This window comes from Myotis myotis, unplaced genomic scaffold (genome assembly GCF_014108235.1).
Source record: "Myotis myotis isolate mMyoMyo1 unplaced genomic scaffold, mMyoMyo1.p scaffold_m19_p_12, whole genome shotgun sequence".
Lineage (NCBI taxonomy): Eukaryota > Metazoa > Chordata > Mammalia > Chiroptera > Vespertilionidae > Myotis > Myotis myotis.
In genome coordinates, this window is record NW_023416316.1 from 25,665,555 (window position 1) to 25,685,168 (window position 19,614).

The following is a 19,614-nucleotide window of genomic DNA, read 5'->3' on the forward strand; positions in this document are numbered from 1 at the left end:
CAGGAAAGACTTTCTGCAGACTTACCATCCTCTGCCCCGCCCCTGGCTGGAACATGCTATCCCCTCCATCCACATTTAAAGTATCTGCCTGTCAGACAGTAACGCCACCAGCACCAAGCCTGGATTCCACCGTACCGAGCAGGCCAGCAAAGGCCGATGATCTGGTCCTCTCCAGCCTCACCTCCTGCCTCCTGAGCTTCCACACCCCACACAGCTCTGCAGCTGGGCTGAGCTTTCTCCCCGCTTCCCACTGTACGGCGTTCTCTCAGCTCTTCCTGCCTTCAGACACACTGTTCCCTCTCTCTGCCCTCCTTCCAGACAACTCCTACTGTCTCCCCAAGACTCAGTTTAGGAAGCACCTTTTCCAGAAAGCCTCCTTAACCCTTGCCAGACAATAGACAAGCCTAAACTTCCTTCCATCCTCACTTTCCCCCATAATTCTATGGGCCCACAAGTGTTGCCCACAGTGTTAACTGGCTCTCGGGGAACCAGAGTTCACTGGGCTATAGGCCTTTGGGCAGTTTCAAAAAGGAAATGGATGCCAATCATCTTCAAAGCTTTGGAATGTTTTCTCCGCCCAGATATCACAGGCTCAGGGTTGGATAACTGCATTTTTTGTGCAATTAAACGCTGTGTGAAGTTTAAAAGCCTGAACCCAATCCCAAATATATCACCATATCTCATTATAACCCAAATCACTCCTGACCATGAGATGCACCACGACTTTATGTAGTATTAAGGGGGGAAAGCTAATTAAACGATGCTTCACTAATTGTAGGAGAGGCCTGAATTCAAGATGATAATAAGTGGGGAAACTGGGAAAAACCACAGGTGGAAAAACCAAGCACGGAATAATGTGCAGGGCATGCTGCTGCGTGTGTATGTGTTTAAAGAGAGGGGGCTGTGTGATGACACTTTATAGGCATACAAAATTCCCGGAAAGACACACCAACAACCTGATACGTGTGCCCTGTTGAAGCTGGTCTGGGGCATTGGGTGGAAGGGACACCCCCTTGACATCATTGCATCCATTTGTAAACTCTGACATTTTAAACCATATATTCCTTTTTAAAAATAAAACTTTGAAAAATGCAAAATAAAATGGCGCATCCTTATGAGAGGATTAAGGAGCATAATATTTGGAGCCGGCCTTGGATCTGGAAACCGTATGTACAATACAGACTACATAGACGACTTCGGGCAAGTTCCTGCCCCGCCTGCGTCCCAGTATCTCCGGGACCCGACTGCAGAGCGGCCAGGAGCCCCCCGCGCCGCACTGGTCCCCGGCCGCCCGGCCGTCTGCGGCGCCCCGCGGTGCGGGCCCGGCCAATCAGCAGCCGCGGGGCGGAGTGGCGGCGCCTCCCGCGCGGCGCGGAGAGCGAAGCAGAGGTGCCTCTGCCGTCCCGCAGCGGACGATGCCACGCTCACCCGTGCTCTCGCTGCTCCTGCTGCTGCCGCCGCTGGCCCTGGGCCTCGGGCTCCTCGGCGCGGGCGGCCGGCGCCCCGACTGTGGTCCGTGCCGGCCCGAGCGCTGTCCTGCGCCCGCGAGCTGCCCCGCGCCCGGCATCCCGGCGCGCGACGAGTGCGGCTGCTGCGCGCGCTGCCTGGGTGCCGAGGGCGCGAGCTGCGGGGGCCGGGCAGGCGCGCGCTGCGGCCCCGAGCTGGTGTGCGCGAGCCGCGCCGCCGGGGTGGCGCCCGAGGGCACCGGGCTCTGCGTGTGCGCGCAGCGCGGCGCGGTGTGCGGGTCCGACGGCCGCTCCTACCCCAGCGTTTGCGCACTGCGCCTGCGCGCTCGGCACGCTCCTGGAAGGCACCTTGGCCACCTGCACAAGGTGCGCGATGGCCCCTGCGAATTTGGTGAGTCCGGCTTCCGCCCCGCAGTATGTCCCTCCTTCCCCCCCCACACCACGATGGACAGCGGTGTCGAAGCCTCAGTTTTCCCTTCAGGATCAGTTTTTCTCGTCCGGCAGGGTGCTCAGGGAGACGGGCAGGAACTCACATCCTGCGCCCTCCCTTACCAAGCTCATAGCATGTTTTCCTCCACAAGACTGGGAGTTTGGGAGTGGCAGGTCCTCACTGTTTGGATGGAGAGGGAGGGGACGTGAAGATGCCAGAGGAGAAGGAGAGAACCTCCAGACCAGGACTCGGGAGCTACTCCGGGGAAGTAAGACCTTTGGAGCCTTAGGCTCTGAAAAGATTATAGTGCCCGCAGGGGCAGACCCAGGTTCTGTGGAGCTAAGGCTTAATACAATTTGGAAGGTCCCACTTTAAAGGAATTGAAAATTAATCATTGCTTGGAACCTAGAAACTTAAAGTTCATTAACATTACAATACAGTTGTTTATGGGTGCGCTTGCTGCTCACCCTCTCTATGTAATTTTTAAAAATCAAACAAAAATAAATCAAAACATTAGTAAAGGAATACCCAGAGATGCACTCTGCCAGCCCACTAGATTTTGGAGAACTGCCCCTTTCTACGCTGCCTGGAGGGGCCGGTGGAGAGTCTAGGGTGAGTCCCCAGGAGTCCAGCTTGGGGTTCTGGCTAAATGCCTAGGTCAGTGTAGTGACTTCAGCTCCAACAAGGAAGCTTTGGGGGTGGGGGAATGCCTCAACAGGCATTGGGAAGTTTCTATTATTATTTGCCCCAAAGCATTCCAAGTAGATGCATGTCCAGGAGACCAGTGTTGGAGATGGGGTGGGAAGGCTCCTGTCCCAGGAACATGAAAACAATGTTTCATGCACCTCCTTGGAGCACAGGAAAGTCACCAATGGCTATTCCTAGTTGGGGCTCCCACCAGGAGAGGGCTGGCCGGCACTTCCTGTACTGCTGGTTCCCTGAATGACCTTGGGCTGGTCCCTTCTCCTCCGTGGGCCGTGTCAGCCCTGTGGAGCCACTGTTGAGGTCCCTTTGTTTCTGCCCTGTGGCATTTAAACAGTCCTGTCTCCTTCCTTTTTCTAGTTCCTGTCACTCGTTTTTTACAATCTGCTTTCCTCAGCAGTTAATTCACAGGCAGTTCTCTTTGTCTCCAGACAGGTAACACTTTCACTCCACATGCAGGAGACATAAATGCTGACCAGGTCCCCGGAATGTACTGGTGTGGAAGGTCTCAGATGATTTTTCCCTGGAGTGGTATTCTGTTCCCAAGAGAGAGAGCGATGCCTTGAAAAATATTTAAGATGTTTAGACCAAATCTATTATGGGGAGGAGCCAGCGACAAGGGGTGGGGAGCAGGGGACCGGCCAGGGGGACCAGTAAAGCCTGACCAACTCCCAGGTCCCCTACACCCTGTTCTGTGCTCTTTCAGGACAGGACTTGATTGTGTGAAGTTAGGCAGGTGGTGGTTGCCATGGTTACCAGCGGGAGGCCAGATGGCAGATGGAAACCCCATACCCCTAATTCACTGAAAATTACCCAATGACAAGTAAATGTGACAGCCCCTCCACTCTGATCTATGGGCCCTGAGGCGCACCTCAGGCACCAGCCCCGGTGAAAAGGTGTTCGTGGAGCCAAATGGAGGCAACACAGAAGCTGCTTTTAATGATCCCATTAGTGACAGGCATCAGGCCTCCCCGGAATTTACTTCTCCTTTCCCACCAGTAATTGTCAGCCGCTACAGACCCGGCACTGTCTTCCCGTCGTTTCTTGTCCTGAGATGTAATGTGTGGCCCCTGCCCCTGTGTCCTGGTGGGGCCTGAAGGTGTGGACAGGCTCTTACCCCGCTAGACCAAGGCAGGGCGGCACCTCACTCTGTGCTGCCTAAAGCCACCCTCTATTCAGAGGATGCAGCAGGAGCACTTTTAACAATGCCCCCAGGGGACACTGGTTGAAGGGAAGCAGGCGCAGTCACTGCAGCAGCTGTTCTGCCTCAAAACTGGCAATAAAGCCACCCCTCCCCAGCTCCTCACCTACCCCTCACTATGCGAGCTTCCCACTTTAACAGAGTGAAGCCTCCGTAAATATGTATTAAGTTCTGCACGGCAGGGAGGTGTTCTTACACATGCCTCTCAGGAGCATTTGGAAACAGTTTTCAAGCTGAAATGCTTCCCTTTCCTCCTGTGCTCTGAAATGCCCCCAAATGCCTGATAATGAGGGTCATCCTCTGATTAACACACATTTATTGAAGACCCACTGTGCTCCCACCTCTGCATAATTATTTACTGTTGGAATATATTCAGTAAGTATATTTGCATCTCATCTTCTTAGTTTTTACCACTATCCTGGCCAGGACTCACTCCCATTTAATAGAAGGGAAAGCTGAGGCGCAGATTGGCTACTCTTGAGTCTTGAGGGTTTCTCAGTCTGGATCTACCCTCCTGTTTCCCCCCCAAGGCTTGTTGCTGGATCCTCTGTTTAATACTGGGTGACGGCTCCTGAGAGGAACAGGAGTAGCTTCACAGAAGAGGAAGCCTATGAGAGGAGCCTTGAAGGATGAGTAGAAAATTCCCAGGTTGAGGGGTGAGGGAGGCGGAGGTGCTGGGTGGGCAAAACGGTACCAAGGGACCATTGGTACCATTTTGCCCACCCAGAGTTTAGGGCCGGGTCATTGCCAGCCTGAATGCCAGGCTGAGGGGCGAAGCTTTGTTCTATACAGAACGATTGGTTCTGTTTCTCAGCCGTAAGGAGGCGTGGCATTCTGTGGTAATTGCTGTCGTTACGTTAAAAGGCTGTGTTGTTCCTCCCAGGTACGCGCTCTGATTAATGGCTAGCATTGGGAAGGGGTGGGCTCCTGCACACAGTAGGTTGACGTCCTGTTTCGAAAGCTACATTAGATAGGAGCAGTGTCCTGTGCCAGTGCCCACCAGGACACCAAGCCTCTGAAGCTTCAATAAGCTCTTAAGCTCCCGAGTCTTGGAAAATCTACCTCTGTTGGAAGTCCAGCTCCACTTAGACATATGTCTTTCGAGGCGTGTGTTACCAGGTAACCAGGAGAGGCAGCGAATGCCACTTTGTGAGAGGGACAAAGAAGGGGGGCCTCGTGCTCAAAAGCCTTTCAAGCGCAGGGAGGGGCTGGGGACGCAGGCTGAGGGGAGCGGGATTAAGCTGTTCCTCATTCTAGTGGTAAGGTGACTATTAGCATAAATTACAAGGGCTGTTCTGCGGGTTGATCATTAAACTCTTGGTGGGGCGCTTTTTCCTGCAGGCAGATGGGGTCCTGGGGGATGACTTTTGATATTCTTTCTTTCCCGAGCACCATTAGCTTGAAAGAAATCTCAGAGGCATTGGGAAGATCTTTCATTCCGGCCATCAAGGACACAGCTGACGGGGGGGGGGGGGGGGGGGGGGGCGGTGGACCACCACACGCTATAATAATAACATCGGTCCCTTTCATTTGCACAGATCCCACAGTTAGTGACACAGTCACATTCATTCTCTCCCTTCACCCTGGAGGACCAGGGCCAAAGTCATTGTCTTCATGTGCAGATAAGGAGGAAATGCTTCGCAACTCGCCGGAGCTCCTGTGCTGGGCATTTGAGAGTCCCTCGGTACCATTTTGCCCACCCACTGCTGCCTTTGTTGGGGCACACCTGGGTGACTATTTTCTGTTACCTGGTGGGTAGATTTGTGCTGTCCCAGCATTTCCAGGGCTGTTGCCGGCACGAACAGAAGAAAACAAGTATTGAGCAAGGAAGGGCTAGAAAGACAAAGCCAGCACGTTCAGACTGGACAGGCCAGGCACCATCCTCCCTCTTGAAAGCCATCTGACTCTTGTCAAAGGCAGGTAGGCGGGAAAGCCTGGCTCTTCCAGGAGTGTGGCAGCTCTGGCAGCGGTGAGGCTTTGACCCGGGCTCGCCCAAGGAAGGGCCATGGCCTCTGGGGCCTCCAGAGAGGACTCTCCGATAGGTCTGCTCACCAGAGCCCATTAGAGCAGTGATGGCGAACCTATGACACGCGTGTCAGAGGTGACAGGCAAACTCATTTTTTTGGTTGATTTTTCTTTGTTAAATGGCATTTAACTATATAAAATAAATGTCAAAAATATAAATCTTTGTTTTACTATGGTTGCAAATATCAAAACATTTCTATATGTGACACGGCACCAGAGTTAAGTTAGGGTTTTTCAAAATGCTGACACGCCGAGCTCAAAAGGTTCGCCATCACTGCATTAGAGGCATCTTTGAGGAGACCACCCTGGGGGAAGCGCCACCTGCCTCGTCCTCAGGTCCCTCCATGGAAGCCTTCACAGTTTGCAAGGAGTCTTGTAGTTGTTCCTCACAGCAGCATATAGGGATGGGAGGGAGAATCGACCCCGGTGCCCATTTTAAAGAAGAAGAAACTGAGGCCAAGTCACAGTACGGGGGTGTGGCCAAGACAGGATTTGAACTTGGTAACCTCCTGCCAGTGGTAGTCATGAGGTTGAGTATCCCAGTACCACACCTGAATGAGCCCTTGGGGACAGAAGTACTGGGGATGACCTGCTAGTGTTAAGGACACCATTACCCATTCAATGGTATCTTCACAAGAGCTGTTTCCTTGGGGCGATGCCCAGAGGGTTTTATTCCTGGGCAGAAAAGAGTCTGCAGAGCAGTGTATCCTTGGACAGGCCTGCTGGCAGGGAAGTCCCTGGCTGGTGTCTGGGAACTTGGATTTCAGGAGGATGCCAAGCTGAGAGCAGTGCTCACTGTGCTTAAACGGAAGGAAGGGGAGCTGCACCCCTGCTCTCCTCCTGGGAGCCTGGAACTTCAGTGTGTAGTCGGCAGACGGAGCCCAGGTGGCCGGCCCCCACTAAGGCACTGAGTGTCGAGTGAGCGTCCCTGGTAGGTGGCGTTTTGCATGTTGTCACAATTTGCTGCTGGGGAATTAAGCGTGTCCTGTGACTCGACTGGGAGGGGCTCTTGGAAGCTTGCACCTGGTTTTCCCAGTCTTTGCCCCGTGTGCCCTTTCCCTTTGCTGACTTGCTTTGTCTCCTTTCGCTGCAATCACAGCTGTAAGTAAAACCATGCTGACTTGTGTGGTCTTCCTAGAAAATCGTCAAGCTGAGGGGTTGTCTTGGGGACCCCCAACATAATCCCTAAGGAATTTTCTCGTACTGGAATGGCGTCCAAACAAAATAACGAATGTTTCACTTTAAAAATCAGTGTGGAGCCCAGCGGTGTGTCTCACTGGTTGAGCGTCGACCTATGAACCAGGAGGTCACGGCTGTGGGCCTCATCCCCAGTAGGGGGCGTGCAGGAGGCAGCCCATCAGCAATTCTCTCTCATCATTGATGTTTCTCTCTCCCTTTCTCCCTCTCCCTTCCGCTCTGAAATCAATAAAGGATATATATTTTTAAAAAATAAAAATCAGTGTTGGGTTAATAGATTCAGGGTCCCTGTTCTTCCAGACCCTTCACCTTTCCGAGCCTTGGTTTTCTCATTTGTAAAATAGGGATAAATGCAGGGCTGGTGTGAGGGTGAAAAGAGTAGTGTACCTGGATGTGTCATGTAAGGAGAGGGCAGAGCTTGGAGCCAGACCCCAGGCTCATAGCCTGGCCCCGCCTTTTACGGCTGGGTGACCCTGCCTAGCTCCCCCGGCTGGCAGCTGCTGAGAGCTGGAAAGGTCAAATGGGTTAATAATCCCCGTAAGCAGAAGAGTGCCTAGCACACAGCAAGCTCAGTGTTAGCTGGTGGCATTGTTGCCATTGTTACGGTGATGATGATGATGATGATGATGATGACTGATTGTAAAGAGCTGTTATGGATAAAAATGTTTTCAATGTAAAATCAGACAGGTTAACGTTAAAAACAGATTACTATGACAAAGAGACACGAGGACAATTTTCTAGATAACCGGACTGTCCGCTGACGTGGTTATGGCAGCGGTTACACAACTGTATGCATCTATCAGAACTTAGACCTGTACGCCAGAAAGGAGGCGTGTGCTGTGTGTAAATTTAAAAATAAAATTTTGAATGTCACTTTATCATCAAAAGCTCTTTTGTAAAAGAAATGGTATTTTCTGCCATGTGAAATCAGTGGCAAAGACAGCCTTTCCTAATTGCAGTTATTGAAAGAGAGGGAGAGGGAAATGCAAGGAGAAAAATAGGAAATGTGATTTACTGGTTTATTCATTTAGACCTGAAAGGGATTGATGAAATCTCATTTAAAATTTATGACTTTACATGAACGAAAGTAAAGCATGTTGATTGAGTGTCCCTTTGGAATCCATTGAGGGCTTTGGAGTAAGACGTGATTCTGGTTGTTCCCACAGCGAGCCGTTCCAGGACCGGTTTGGGCTCCGGGGGGGCGGGCGATGCGGGCAGGAGGATGTGAATACATCAGACTCTCTTTGTCATCTGTGCAGATGGGGCTCCTGCCAGAGAGCAGGGGCGTTGTGGTTCTTTGTGGCAGCCAGGCAGGTGGCTGGGTGCATCGGGCAGTGTCAGAAGCCTAGGACCTTGGTTCATCGAAGGGACGTTGAGCACACTCAGCGACGTGGGTAGAGGGCAGCGAGATGGCCACAACTGAAGGCGTGAGCTGATCAGACAGACTGAGGGGGAAGAAGGGCAGTGATGTATTCAATTCACTAGAGGCCCTTGGGGCACCCACGGGGCTGTAGGGTTCAGAGGGCAGCCTGGGATAAACAGGCGGGAGTTACAGGGAAGTGGGTTTTTAGCTCCAATGAGGACAAGCTTTCTTACCAGCAGAGCCCTTCAAGGATAGAAGGGCCTGGCTCCTTAGGTAGTGAGCTCTCTGTCACTAAAGGCATGCACTTGGAGGTTAAATGAGCACATCACAGATGGTCAGGCACAGGATCTTGGGGAGAGTCAGGACCTCTAGTTTTGATATTCTGTGGCTCTAAGATAGTTCCCCAGAGTTTTTTGGGCACCAGCTTGACGGGTGTGCTTCCTAGTCTGTCTGAAGGAGCCAGACCAGCCTCATTTCAGCATCCTTTCACTCCTCCCTGTAGAGAGCGCCTGGGAAGGCACATGGGCATTTCTTTAATTATTGTCAGCTGAATCCAGTGGCGTTGGCAGAGCCACGTCCTGGAAACACACCTTGCCAGAGGCAGGAGTGTTGTCAGCCTGACTTTCAGCCCAAGTGCCAGGGGATGGGTTTCGTTATCTAAATCCAGCCAAGCACCAGGAATGAGTACGACTCAGGCCCACCCAAGAATGCACATAATCTCCTTTGTCTTGACCTTTAGTAAAACTTCCTGGTTTTTGCTGTATAAAATAAACATGCTGTATTGGCTCTGGGTCCCTGTCTCTCCATCAGAGGACAGTGGTCCCATCCAGTCCCAGCTTTCCCTACTGTATGTATGTCTGTCTCTTTCATTTTCTCAATTCCCCGTTGCCCCTACTCAGGAACCGGACCGCTTTCTAGCCGCACTGGACTTGAAAAAGAGAGAAATATTTATACCTCCCCTCTCCCCTTTTCTCCCAGCCTTTTGTCTCCCTCCCTTTGTTCTTCTTTTCCTCTCTAAGGCTGGCTTGCCAGGCTGTCCTTGAGTCATCAGGAAAGCCCAGGAGTCTGTACACTCTGCAGTGGGAGAATGAATGTGTTTGCTCTTTTTGTTTCTTCATCCAGTCATCTGTTGACCAGACCTGCGTCTGACCCCCGCTTGCACATTGTGTTAACTGAAACCATCACTTTCACACTCATCACATAGTAAGATCAGCTCAACAACCCGTGATCAGCAAAACCCAGCAGAGAGCATTTTCCCGCCAGGGACCCACACTTCACCTGGCCCAGGACACCGTGGGGCCAGACGTGAGGGTGGGCCACACTTGCCTTCTTGTGCAGGTGAGACAGGTGGAGCACGTGGACTGCGCGGCAGGCTATGATTCAGCAGGTCAATGCGGTGCAGAGCCTCTGGTCCAGGACCAGAACACATGCCCTCTCAGCCCTGCATGGTGGGAGCCGTCGGCCTCTGGAGCGAGGGGGTGTATGCCATGCAGAGGCAGGAACAGTGAGGGGCCGATGGAGAACCTGAAGGCCAAGGCCCATGGACTTGATTCTTTTAGTCCCAGTGTGAGTAGAGCAGATGCCAGGCACACAGAGGAGGGCAGAGTATGGAGTATGAGTTAAGAATTTCTAACTCGGATACCCACATACTCTCCGGTGCCCTCCAATGAACCCACACCCTCCCTCTCCTTTCTGTAATGCTCCAGCAGCCTAGATCCACACTGCCCGACTCCCAGCCTCTACAGGGCTTCCAGGCCAGGCCAGCAGTTCTGCCATTGGGGATGGGGAGGTGTGCGGGGTGGGGGAGGCCAGGTGGAGTCTGTGAGTCTGTGATATGCAAATGAGCATCTTGAATGGACCGCGGGGGTCTCAGCTCCAGGGTGGATGCAGCTGTCTTAGGTGGCATTATTCTTCGAGGGCCCTCCATGTGGAAAGAGAAAAGCCCATCTGTTAGTAGACTCGGCTGTGGGTGAAGCGACACCAGCCCCTCCCGGAGCCCAACGCCCTGTCGTGCAGTTGAGCCAAAAGCAGATGGCACCCGGGGCCTGGGAGGGAGTGTGAGACCAAGCTCTGCCGCAGACAGGCTGGTAGCTTTAGGAAGCTGCCTTTTCTCTCTGAACCCGTTTTCCTGCTGGTGGGGCAAAGACAATGGGTGACGAAGCACGCAGGCATCCCTCCGGGCCTAAGGCAGACTCTCCTCCACGATGCCTTGCCTATGAGTTTGTTCTGTGTGTGTGGAGAGCTTTGGTCTGCAACTGCCCTCCCCATGTTCGACACAGGCTCACCACAGTCAGGGGATTCCGGAAGCGGGGTCCTGGGTCCGGGCAAGGTAAAGGTTGTGTTCCCTTGTCTTCTTCCAGCTCCAGTGGTTGTCATCCCACCCCGAAATGTTCACAACATCACTGGGGCCCAGGTGTACCTGTCCTGCGAGGTGAGGGCGGTGCCTCCCCCAGTCATCACGTGGAGGAAGGTATTTATATATCAGAACTCTCGTGTGTGTGTGTGTGTGTGTGTGTGTGTGTGTGTGTGCGCGTGTGTGTTTGGGGGGCAGATAAAGGCTTTTTATCCTTTTAAGTGTGTTTGTGTGCATATGTGGATCATCAGAGGACTTTATTTTTATTTTATTTATTTTTTATATATATTTTATTGATTTTAGAGAGGAAAGGAGTGGGGGAGAGAGAAACATCAATGATGAGAGAGAATCATTGATTGGCTGCCTCCTGCACGCCCCTCACTGGGGATCGAGCCTGCAACCCAGGCATGTGCCCTTGGCTGGAATTGAACCTGGGACCCCTTAGTCCGCAGGCGACGCTCTATCCATTGAGCCAAACCAGCCAGGGCAGATCAGAGGACTTTAAAAGTATATCTTATATACCATTCCTCTGCCTCCAGGTTTATGCCTGAAAACATTCACCCTAAAGCTCTCCCCAGAGAAGAGCCGTTGCCATCCTTCCTGTGGCATTTGCTCTCTTGGCCACTCAGCTGTCGAGAAAGTTCTGCTGTTTACCTAGCCTCGATCAGCTGGAATGAAGTAGGAGACTACGTCACTGGATTGGGTTTTAGAAAGACTTGGCTGGTGGCAGATAGTCCCATCCTGTTCCAAAACTAGATCTTCTTGCCGATCAATTTTTGAGCAACTAGCACGGATCCCAGCATAGGTTGTGCCTCGTCTCAACAGCCCTGAGAAGGGCCATGGACCTCTGACCTGCCTCTGCAAGATGGAGCTGGTGTCCGCATCTTTGCTGTCTACCAGAGTGTGCTGGCTGCATATGCATTTGGGTTTTTAAAGTGACTGACGAACATTTTAACAGGAACAGGAGCTGTCAGGGTTTTGGCCTTCCCGTCAGTGGGAAGATGATGACAGTGGGGATGTCTGTGGGAGGTAGTTTCCAGAAATGCTTTCTCTGAACCATTCCTGGCTTTCCTGTCCTCTTCAGGTCACACAGTCTCCTGAGGGCACCCAGGCGTTAGAGGACCTGCCTGGGGACCATGTCAATATCGCTGTCCAGGTGCGAGGGGGTCCTTCTGACCATGAGGCCACAGCCTGGATTTTGGTGAGTAGCTCATTTGTTTCAGATTACTGGCTACTATTGACTGGCCCTTGTAAAGCACCCTTTATATTTCTATAACATGTTACATGTTTCAAAGCTGATCTTATCCAGTTTTCATTGGCCCCCGGAAGAACTCTGAGGAAAGCAGGGCCGGCAGTATAACCCCTGCGAGCAGGTGATCTTTCGTGTTCGGCAGAATTATGGCCCCAGAAAGAGGTCCCTGTCCTAGTCCTTGGAGCCTATGGATGGTTTCTGTTATGTGGCAAGAGGGGAGTAAGGTTGCAGATGGAATTAAGGTTGCTAATTACCTGACTTTAATAAAGAAGTTACCCCACATTATCTGGGTGGGCCCAATGAAATCACAAGAGTCCCTTAAATGTGGAAGAGGGAGGCAGGAGAGAGGCAGACAGAGAGATGGCAGTGGGAGAAAGACATGACTCGCCATTGCTGGCTTTGAAGATGGAAGGAAGGGGCCACAAGCCAAGGAATGCAGGCAGCCTGTAGACTGGAAACGTATGTTCCCTTAGGGCAGTGGTTCTCAACCTGTGGGTTGCGACCCCTTTGGCGGTCAAATGACCCTTTCACAGGGGTCACCTAAGACCATCCTGCATATCAGATATTTACATTACAATTCATAACAGTAGCAACATTACAGTTATGAAGTAGCAACGAAAATAATTTTATGGTTGGGTCACAACATGAGGAACTGTATTTAAAGGGCCAGAAGGTTGAGAACCACTGCCCTAGGGTCTCTAGAAAGAAAGCAGCCCTGCCAACACCCTTGATTGTAGCCCACTGAGACACATTTGGACTCCAACCTCAGGAAGTGTAGATAATAAGTTTGTGTTGCATTAAGCCACTAGGTATGTGGTAATTTGTTACAGCAGCCATAGGAAACTAATACATTTGCCTGAGACCACATAGCTGATAAGGAGGGAAGGCTTACTTTCACATCTTCTCATAGCTTTTCTGTGCCACTTGCAGCAGTTTTGCTAAGATGAGGGAATGAATGCCATGTGTTTGAAGGAGCAATGAAGTGATGAGACAGGGGTTCATGTTAGCCAAGTTGCTCTAACTCTTTGAGCTTCAGTGTCCACAACTGTAAAAAGAGGGCTTTGGACTGGACAGCGCCCAAGGGCCGCTTGATTCTAACCATCTGTGACTTACCTGCGAGGCTCCTGTAGCATGAGGGTGATGATGCTCCCCCTTCACCCATGATCACCGAGTGTTCAAAACGAGATGGTGCGCATAAATCCTCCCCCGTCTGTAGAGTGACTCGCCATTGATAGAGGTTGTTCTAACAAGAGAAAGCAAGAGAGGAGAGCACTGCTGTGGATCTGCTCTGCAGGGGCCGGGGAACAGGGTGCCCTCGGGGGTGTCGCCCCCACTTCGCCACCATCTCTGCGAGGTTTGGCGAATCCTCGGCATCCAGCTCAGAAACTCAGAATGCAGTTGGGTCCGTGGCTTTTTCAAATCTGAGCCTCGGTGTCCACAATTGTAAAAAGAGGGCTTTAGGCTAGACAGCTTCCAGGGGCCCTGTGACCCTAACATTCCCAAACTTTCTTACAAAAAAGTGTGGAGGAAAGGTTTTCTCTGGAGTTAATTTGTGAAGGCTGCCTCCTTTGGGAGCCCCTGTGGGCCATTCCTTGGGCACTAGATTTTTGTTCTTTTCATTTGCAATATTTTCCTTATAATCTATAACCAGTGGTTCTCAACCTTCCTAATGCCACGACCTTTTAATACAGTTCCTCATGTTGTGGTGACCTCCAATTTCATTGTTACAAATTGAACATAATTAAAGCATAGGGATTAATCACAAAACCAATATGTAATTATATATGTGTTTTCTGATGGTCTTAGGTGACCCCTGTGAAAGGGTCGGTCGACCCCCAAAGGGGTCGCGACCCACAGGTTGAGAACTGCTGATCTATACCTCTCCCTTTCAATAAGAGGATGGGGTAGCTCACAGTAAAAGGCAGGGATGCAGAGGAAACATTAACATGAGAACCACGATAGAGGGTGCTGAGGAAGACATTTAAATTCTTCGTTGGCAGCCAAGGCAAGAAGAGAAACAGAGTGAGCTCAGGCTTATTTTGAAAAGGAATAAGTGCTCAGAGGTATCACCAAGACTCAATAAGGAAGTGATTTTGCTGTGCCACAAAGAACTATAAACTTGTTTGCTTTATTTCTAGATCAACCCTCTGAGAAAAGGAGACGAGGGAGTGTACCAGTGCCACTCGGCCAATGCGGTTGGGGAGGCCCAGTCCCACGGCAAGGTGACGGTTAGCGACCTGAGCCCGTACAAAGCCCCTCGCTTCCCAGCTCCACACGATCGCATGTGACAGAGTGAGTACATGTTCTAAGTCATTTTTTGTATTTTATACACCTGTGCCCCAAGAGATTGAGATGGTTTATAAAGATGTGCAATAAAAAGAAAAAAAACACACACATAAACGCAGGAAACCAGGATACAAAACAAGAGTAGGAACATACGACAGCAGGTAGAATCTCTAGTGTGTTCTATGCACATATCACTCTGGGCTTCCCACCTACCATGCACGTCAAGAGCTGTGAGCGTTACGGGCATGCACAGGGTAAAGAGGACCGGCCGTTTCTCTCTGTTTCTGAGGCTGAGTGGAGTGTTTCCTGCGGATCCCCCTAGAGAGGCACCAAGACAGCAGACACAGTCATGTGACAGCACCACGTGCCCACAGAGAAGACACATGAGCCTCATCGTCTGTGTCCCAGTTCCTCCCTGTGTCTCTTAGCAGCATATCTGCATATCTCCCTGGGCCAGGCGAGCCCTAGTCCTCAGTCACCCGGGTGAGAGCTGTCCCCACCAACAGGTGGACTGTGAACTTAGAAAACGAATCCCTTATTAGCCAACTTCTGCTTAACAACCCCCAAACCTCGCTGGTTCACAGGCACCAACATGTATCTCCTCCTCACATTCCATGTCGAGGTGGCAGGTTGGCGTGGCTCCCCGCCATGTGGGGACCCAGCTGGAGGAGCAGCCCCGCTGTGGAATATGTCCACTCTCATGGCAGAGGGGACGAGCAAGAGGCCAAGCCAAGCGCACAATCTCATTTAAAGTTTCTGCTCGGATTCAACGTTTGTCACATCTGCTTAACTCTGTATCCAGAGCAGGTCACAGGGCCACACCCAGCCTTAGAGGGGTGGCCGACGTCTGCTCCTCTCACAGAAGGAGGAGGGCAGGGAGGCATGATCTTATTTGTGTGTGTGTATGTGTTTTTAAATATGTTTTTTATTAATTTTTTTTTTTTAGAGGGAGAGGAAGGGAGAGGGAGAGAGAAATACCGATTGGCTGCCTCCTGCTTGCCCCCTACCAGGGATCTAGCCCACAACTCTGGCGTGTACCCTGGCCGGGAATCGAACCAGCAACTTCTAGGTGCATGGGATGATGCTCAACCAACCAAAAGGGAGGCATTATCTTACAGAACAGCAGGAATAGTTGTGAACAGGCACTATCACCAAGGCCTACTGACAATTTTTCAATAGCAGGAAAAATTAGAAACAATATGAAAAGCATTAGGATTTTGCTGTGGTTGTGATGTGTATGATTTAGCCACTATTGTTAGACACTTCCTGTGTACAAGGCCTTATGTCAGGTCCATAGGGATGCACAGAAAACCAAAAAGTGAACGTCAGGAAACTACCAGGAGTGCCATTTCCCGCACCTCCCAGCTAGCAGGAAGTTGACTGTGACAGAGCAGGCTTCTGTCCTCTAACTCTTTTCCCTCTCTTCTTCCAGGGTCTCAGAAGCATGATCACGGGATGATGGGAAAGTCAAGTTGTGGGTGGTTTTGCTGTGTGACAAGTTGGAAAAACTGTTTGTAGATGACCCCTTTCGTAGTTTTTTAAAAACTAGATGCAAACTAGATTCATATGCAGATGTAGTTTTTAGCAGGGCAAACACGGGGAAAATGTCTGGACTGCACGTGGTTTTTTTATACTTTTGAAATGAATTGCTCTGAGAGAATTCTTTTTTTAACTACTCCCTCGCGGGGGCGGGGTGGGGGGGGAGCATGTCGTGGTGTATTTGTAACTCTAAAGGGCTAGACGAGGGGTGTGCGCTGTGACGCTTCACCTCAGTTGTCTGCGGCTGATTGGTGGAGCCCTGTGACTTAGTGTGTGTGGTAGAGCCGAGGAGGAGGGTCCCTCTGTCCTTTGCCTGACCTCTCATTTGCTGTGTGACCTGGACAGGTCCCTACCCTCTCTGGGCCTTGGACTCTTCACCTGTGAATGTGGCATTTGGACTGGATGTTACCTGTGTCTCTTTGAGCCCTGTCATCCTAGAGTAAGATGGCCCTACAGAAAAAAATACAGGAAGTGTGGGCTTAGCGTCCTTTTTTAAATGGTATTTCCTCAAAAACAAACACCATTGCTTCACACTAGGGCAGTGATGGCGAACCTATGACACGCGTGTCAGAGGTGACACTTGAACTCATTTTTTTGGTTGATTTTTCTTTGTTAAATGGCATTTAAATATATAAAATAAATATCAAAAATATAAGTCTTTGTTTTACTATGGTTGCAAATATCAAAAAATTTCTATATGTGACACGGCACCAGAGTTAAGTTAGGGTTTTTCAAAATGCTGGCACGCCGAGCTCAAAAGGTTCGCCATCACTGGCCTAGGGTGAGGATAGCTGGCTGCAGCTCTTCTATTCCTGCCACTCTCCCATTTTAAAGAAACACTTTACCAGACTCAGGGGCCCCATGGCTGGGCGTTTGGGGACCGAGATGTCTACTTGTTCCCAAGCCCAGCGTTCTTGAACCAGGTGGGCAGTGGAGACCTGATTCCTAGACATCAGATTGTAAAAACAGGTCCCATGCTCTCTCTGGGCTGTGGAACGAGAGTGTAATAGAAGGTCTGACTTAGAGGTGTTTTGACTTCAGCCAGGAATGGGGCTTGCTTTCTTTATTTTAAATGAAGAAAGGAAGAAGGAGAATATTTAATATCTGGGCTAAGAAAAATAGATCTCCTCGGCAATTAAAACTTTTAAAATCGGCATCTCTCATGTGGATAGTCCTTGACGTTCATGAAGCCCTTTTCCGTCTGCAGTCACTTCCCCAGTGCAGGGCAGCAGGGTGCGGGTTAGTGTCCCTGCCCCTTTCCTGGGGAAGAACCAGGCTCTGAGAGCAGAGCAGGTGCCCAAGGTCTGACGGACTCAGGTGCCTGGCCCTCCTTGGCGCGCTCTCCCCTCCGTGGTGCTGCTTCTCGGGATCATCTCGAAACTTGTAGGAGAGGCTGCCAGTTCCCCAGGTTTCAGGGACTCTTCTCCAGGTTCACCTCAACACTGAAAACGCCACCTCGTGCTGCCCGTGGTGGGCGTGACATCTTGGGGTCCTTTTTGGAATTGCATTTTCTGCCTTTAAGGCTGGCCGTTTCACAACTGACATTTGGGGGTGGCAACACCGAGGCATGCTACACAGCAGTAGACGGGCCTGGGAACCCAGACACATGAGGCCCATGTGGGGCTTCACCCCTGGCTCGCTGCGTGCCCCGGAGCAAGTCCCCTTCACTTTCTGCACCTCCGTTTCCTCATTTGAATGAGAAGAGAATGAAACGGGATGGGTGGTTTCCAAACTTTAAGACATTGGAACCCCTTCTTTGAGTAAAATCAGAATTAAAACTGATCAAACTGGAAGCTCTCCTTGTCTGTTGGAGGTTGGCGCTGCTGGGGGACCTGCTCACATCCCCTCCCTACTCAGCACCTCCTAGCCTCTCCCACTGACCACCACTCGATTGTACCCGAGGTCTGCAGTTAATTCCTCTTGATTGGAAGGGGAGATAAGACACTCAGGAGGAACAGGAGGCTGAGGCCCTGGAGAAGGTGGTAGAACCGTACTGCTAATAAGCACACTTCACAAAATCAATGGAATCGCCTCAAATTTGCCCGAACAGAACTGGATATAGACCCAGAGAGCAGGGTGGACAGAGCCCTGTGATGAGGGAGCTGAGCAGGAAGACTGATGAGGCTGGGTTTACATCATAATTATGTGCAAAAAAATTAATACATGTTACACTGTCTGAAATTTTCACCAAAACCACAAAGGTAGAAGGAACATGAATGTCCCAACCTAACGGCTTCTCATTGGTGAGAGCCCACGGCCTCTGCAGAGGCTGAAGAACATGTGCTTCCTTTGGAAACATGATCTCCTAGAACCTGTGTTTTCTACCCTGTTTTCATAGATGTGATGATGTCACAGGACCCCTGCACCCTGAAAATAAATGTTTTTAAGGACAGTCTTTGGTCTCTTTGTCCTTGGAATGCTCCTGTGGGTGGCCCAAGGCCCACAGATCCTTCATCATCCCTATGCATCTTGCCCCTTTTTTCCTTGCCTGTATCCTCCTTACCTCTCACCTGGGCCGTAGTCACAGCCCCAGCTGAGCACCTTGCTTGCAGTTATTAACCAGTCCTAATCGTCTGCCGCTGGCCTGATTCTTCCAGTTCCCCCTGAACTTGGGTCTCCCACTATATAAACATTCTAGTATTTAATTCACTCACTTAGATCTGCCCTCTGCCGTCTTCCACATGCATGCAGGAGTGCCATTCTCCATAGGCCAGAAGAATGCAGACACTGACTCTGTGAAGGTGGGAGGGCCCTGGGCCCTGCACTCAGGTGAGACTGACTGGGGACGAGTGGGACAAGGTCACTGTCCTGCCAGGAAGCACAGATGTCCACTTTCTGATCAGAGCAGGAGATCAGGGAAGACTTCCTGGAAGAGAAGAGGAGGCATCTGAGCTGGGTTTGAGTGGCTGTGGGGGATTCCTGGCTAAGAAGAGAGCATGTGAAAGAAGCAGGGCTAGAGGAGTGCTGCCTCCTTTGTGAATGGGGAGTAGTGACCATTGCAGCTGCTTGGGAGCTGTGGTGGCAGGTGGGAGGACTGGGGCTTTGGTCACACCCCTAAATGCCTCCATAGGAGGTTGGACTTGATGCTGTAAGCAATAGGCAGCCTGGATCTCCGTCTGTCGTCAACTAAGTTATAACTGGGCTCGAGGAAGATTGTTTGAAAGCCAGTGTCCAATCCCAAATGTACCCACTTCCCACCTAAAATTTGAAAAGTCTGATTTTCAGTCAAAATTAATTTTTTTGGTCAGATTGCATGGTGAATTTAATCCTATGTTTTTAAGAAAACATCACCCTCGCCTCTCCCCCAGCGATGGATGACGCAGGTAAAATTAATAAGAATGAGCAAGTCAATCGACAGTGAACAGTCTCCTCTAATGAATTTCCTCACTCCCAGCCTTCGCCAGGGCCTCTGGGACATTAGATCAGAGAAAGATTATTATGCGGTATTTTAATTAATTAAGGGAAACTAAAGTGCCCTGGCGTCTGCAGCGCAATAATGAATTCAGAACTTAGGAACTCATCACACAGGGCAGAACTGGATGCTGGTACTTGCTCTCCCTGAGTGTGAGCTCCTCTTGTCAGGACGGGCTCTGAGTTCAGCCTCTGCCACCTCCAGGGCTGAGAAGTGTGTGGCACAGGAAGCAGTTATCTGCGTCTCTTCTTCCTCATGCCTACATCTCCCCCTGCCAGGCAGGTATTAGGGAGTGGCTGGTTGTACAGGGAAGAGTAAAAATCATTATTACTAGGAAGTGGGAGTGGGTGGAGGGAACAGAAGCCTCTCTCCATTCATGAATCCACCC

At 50.9% G+C, this 19,614-nt stretch overlaps 1 protein-coding gene across 1 annotated transcript; it reads left to right on the plus strand.

Moving 5' to 3' along the window:
* Positions 1-1,415: 1,415 nt before the first annotated feature.
* Positions 1,416-15,938, plus strand: IGFBPL1 (insulin like growth factor binding protein like 1). The gene is made up of 5 exons (XM_036329127.1): positions 1,416-1,857; positions 10,745-10,854; positions 11,822-11,938; positions 14,128-14,281; positions 15,708-15,938. Exons 1-4 carry the CDS (start codon positions 1,416-1,418, stop codon positions 14,275-14,277), a joined length of 819 nt encoding a protein of 272 aa, XP_036185020.1. The 3' UTR covers positions 14,278-14,281; positions 15,708-15,938.
* Positions 15,939-19,614: the final 3,676 nt, after the last annotated feature.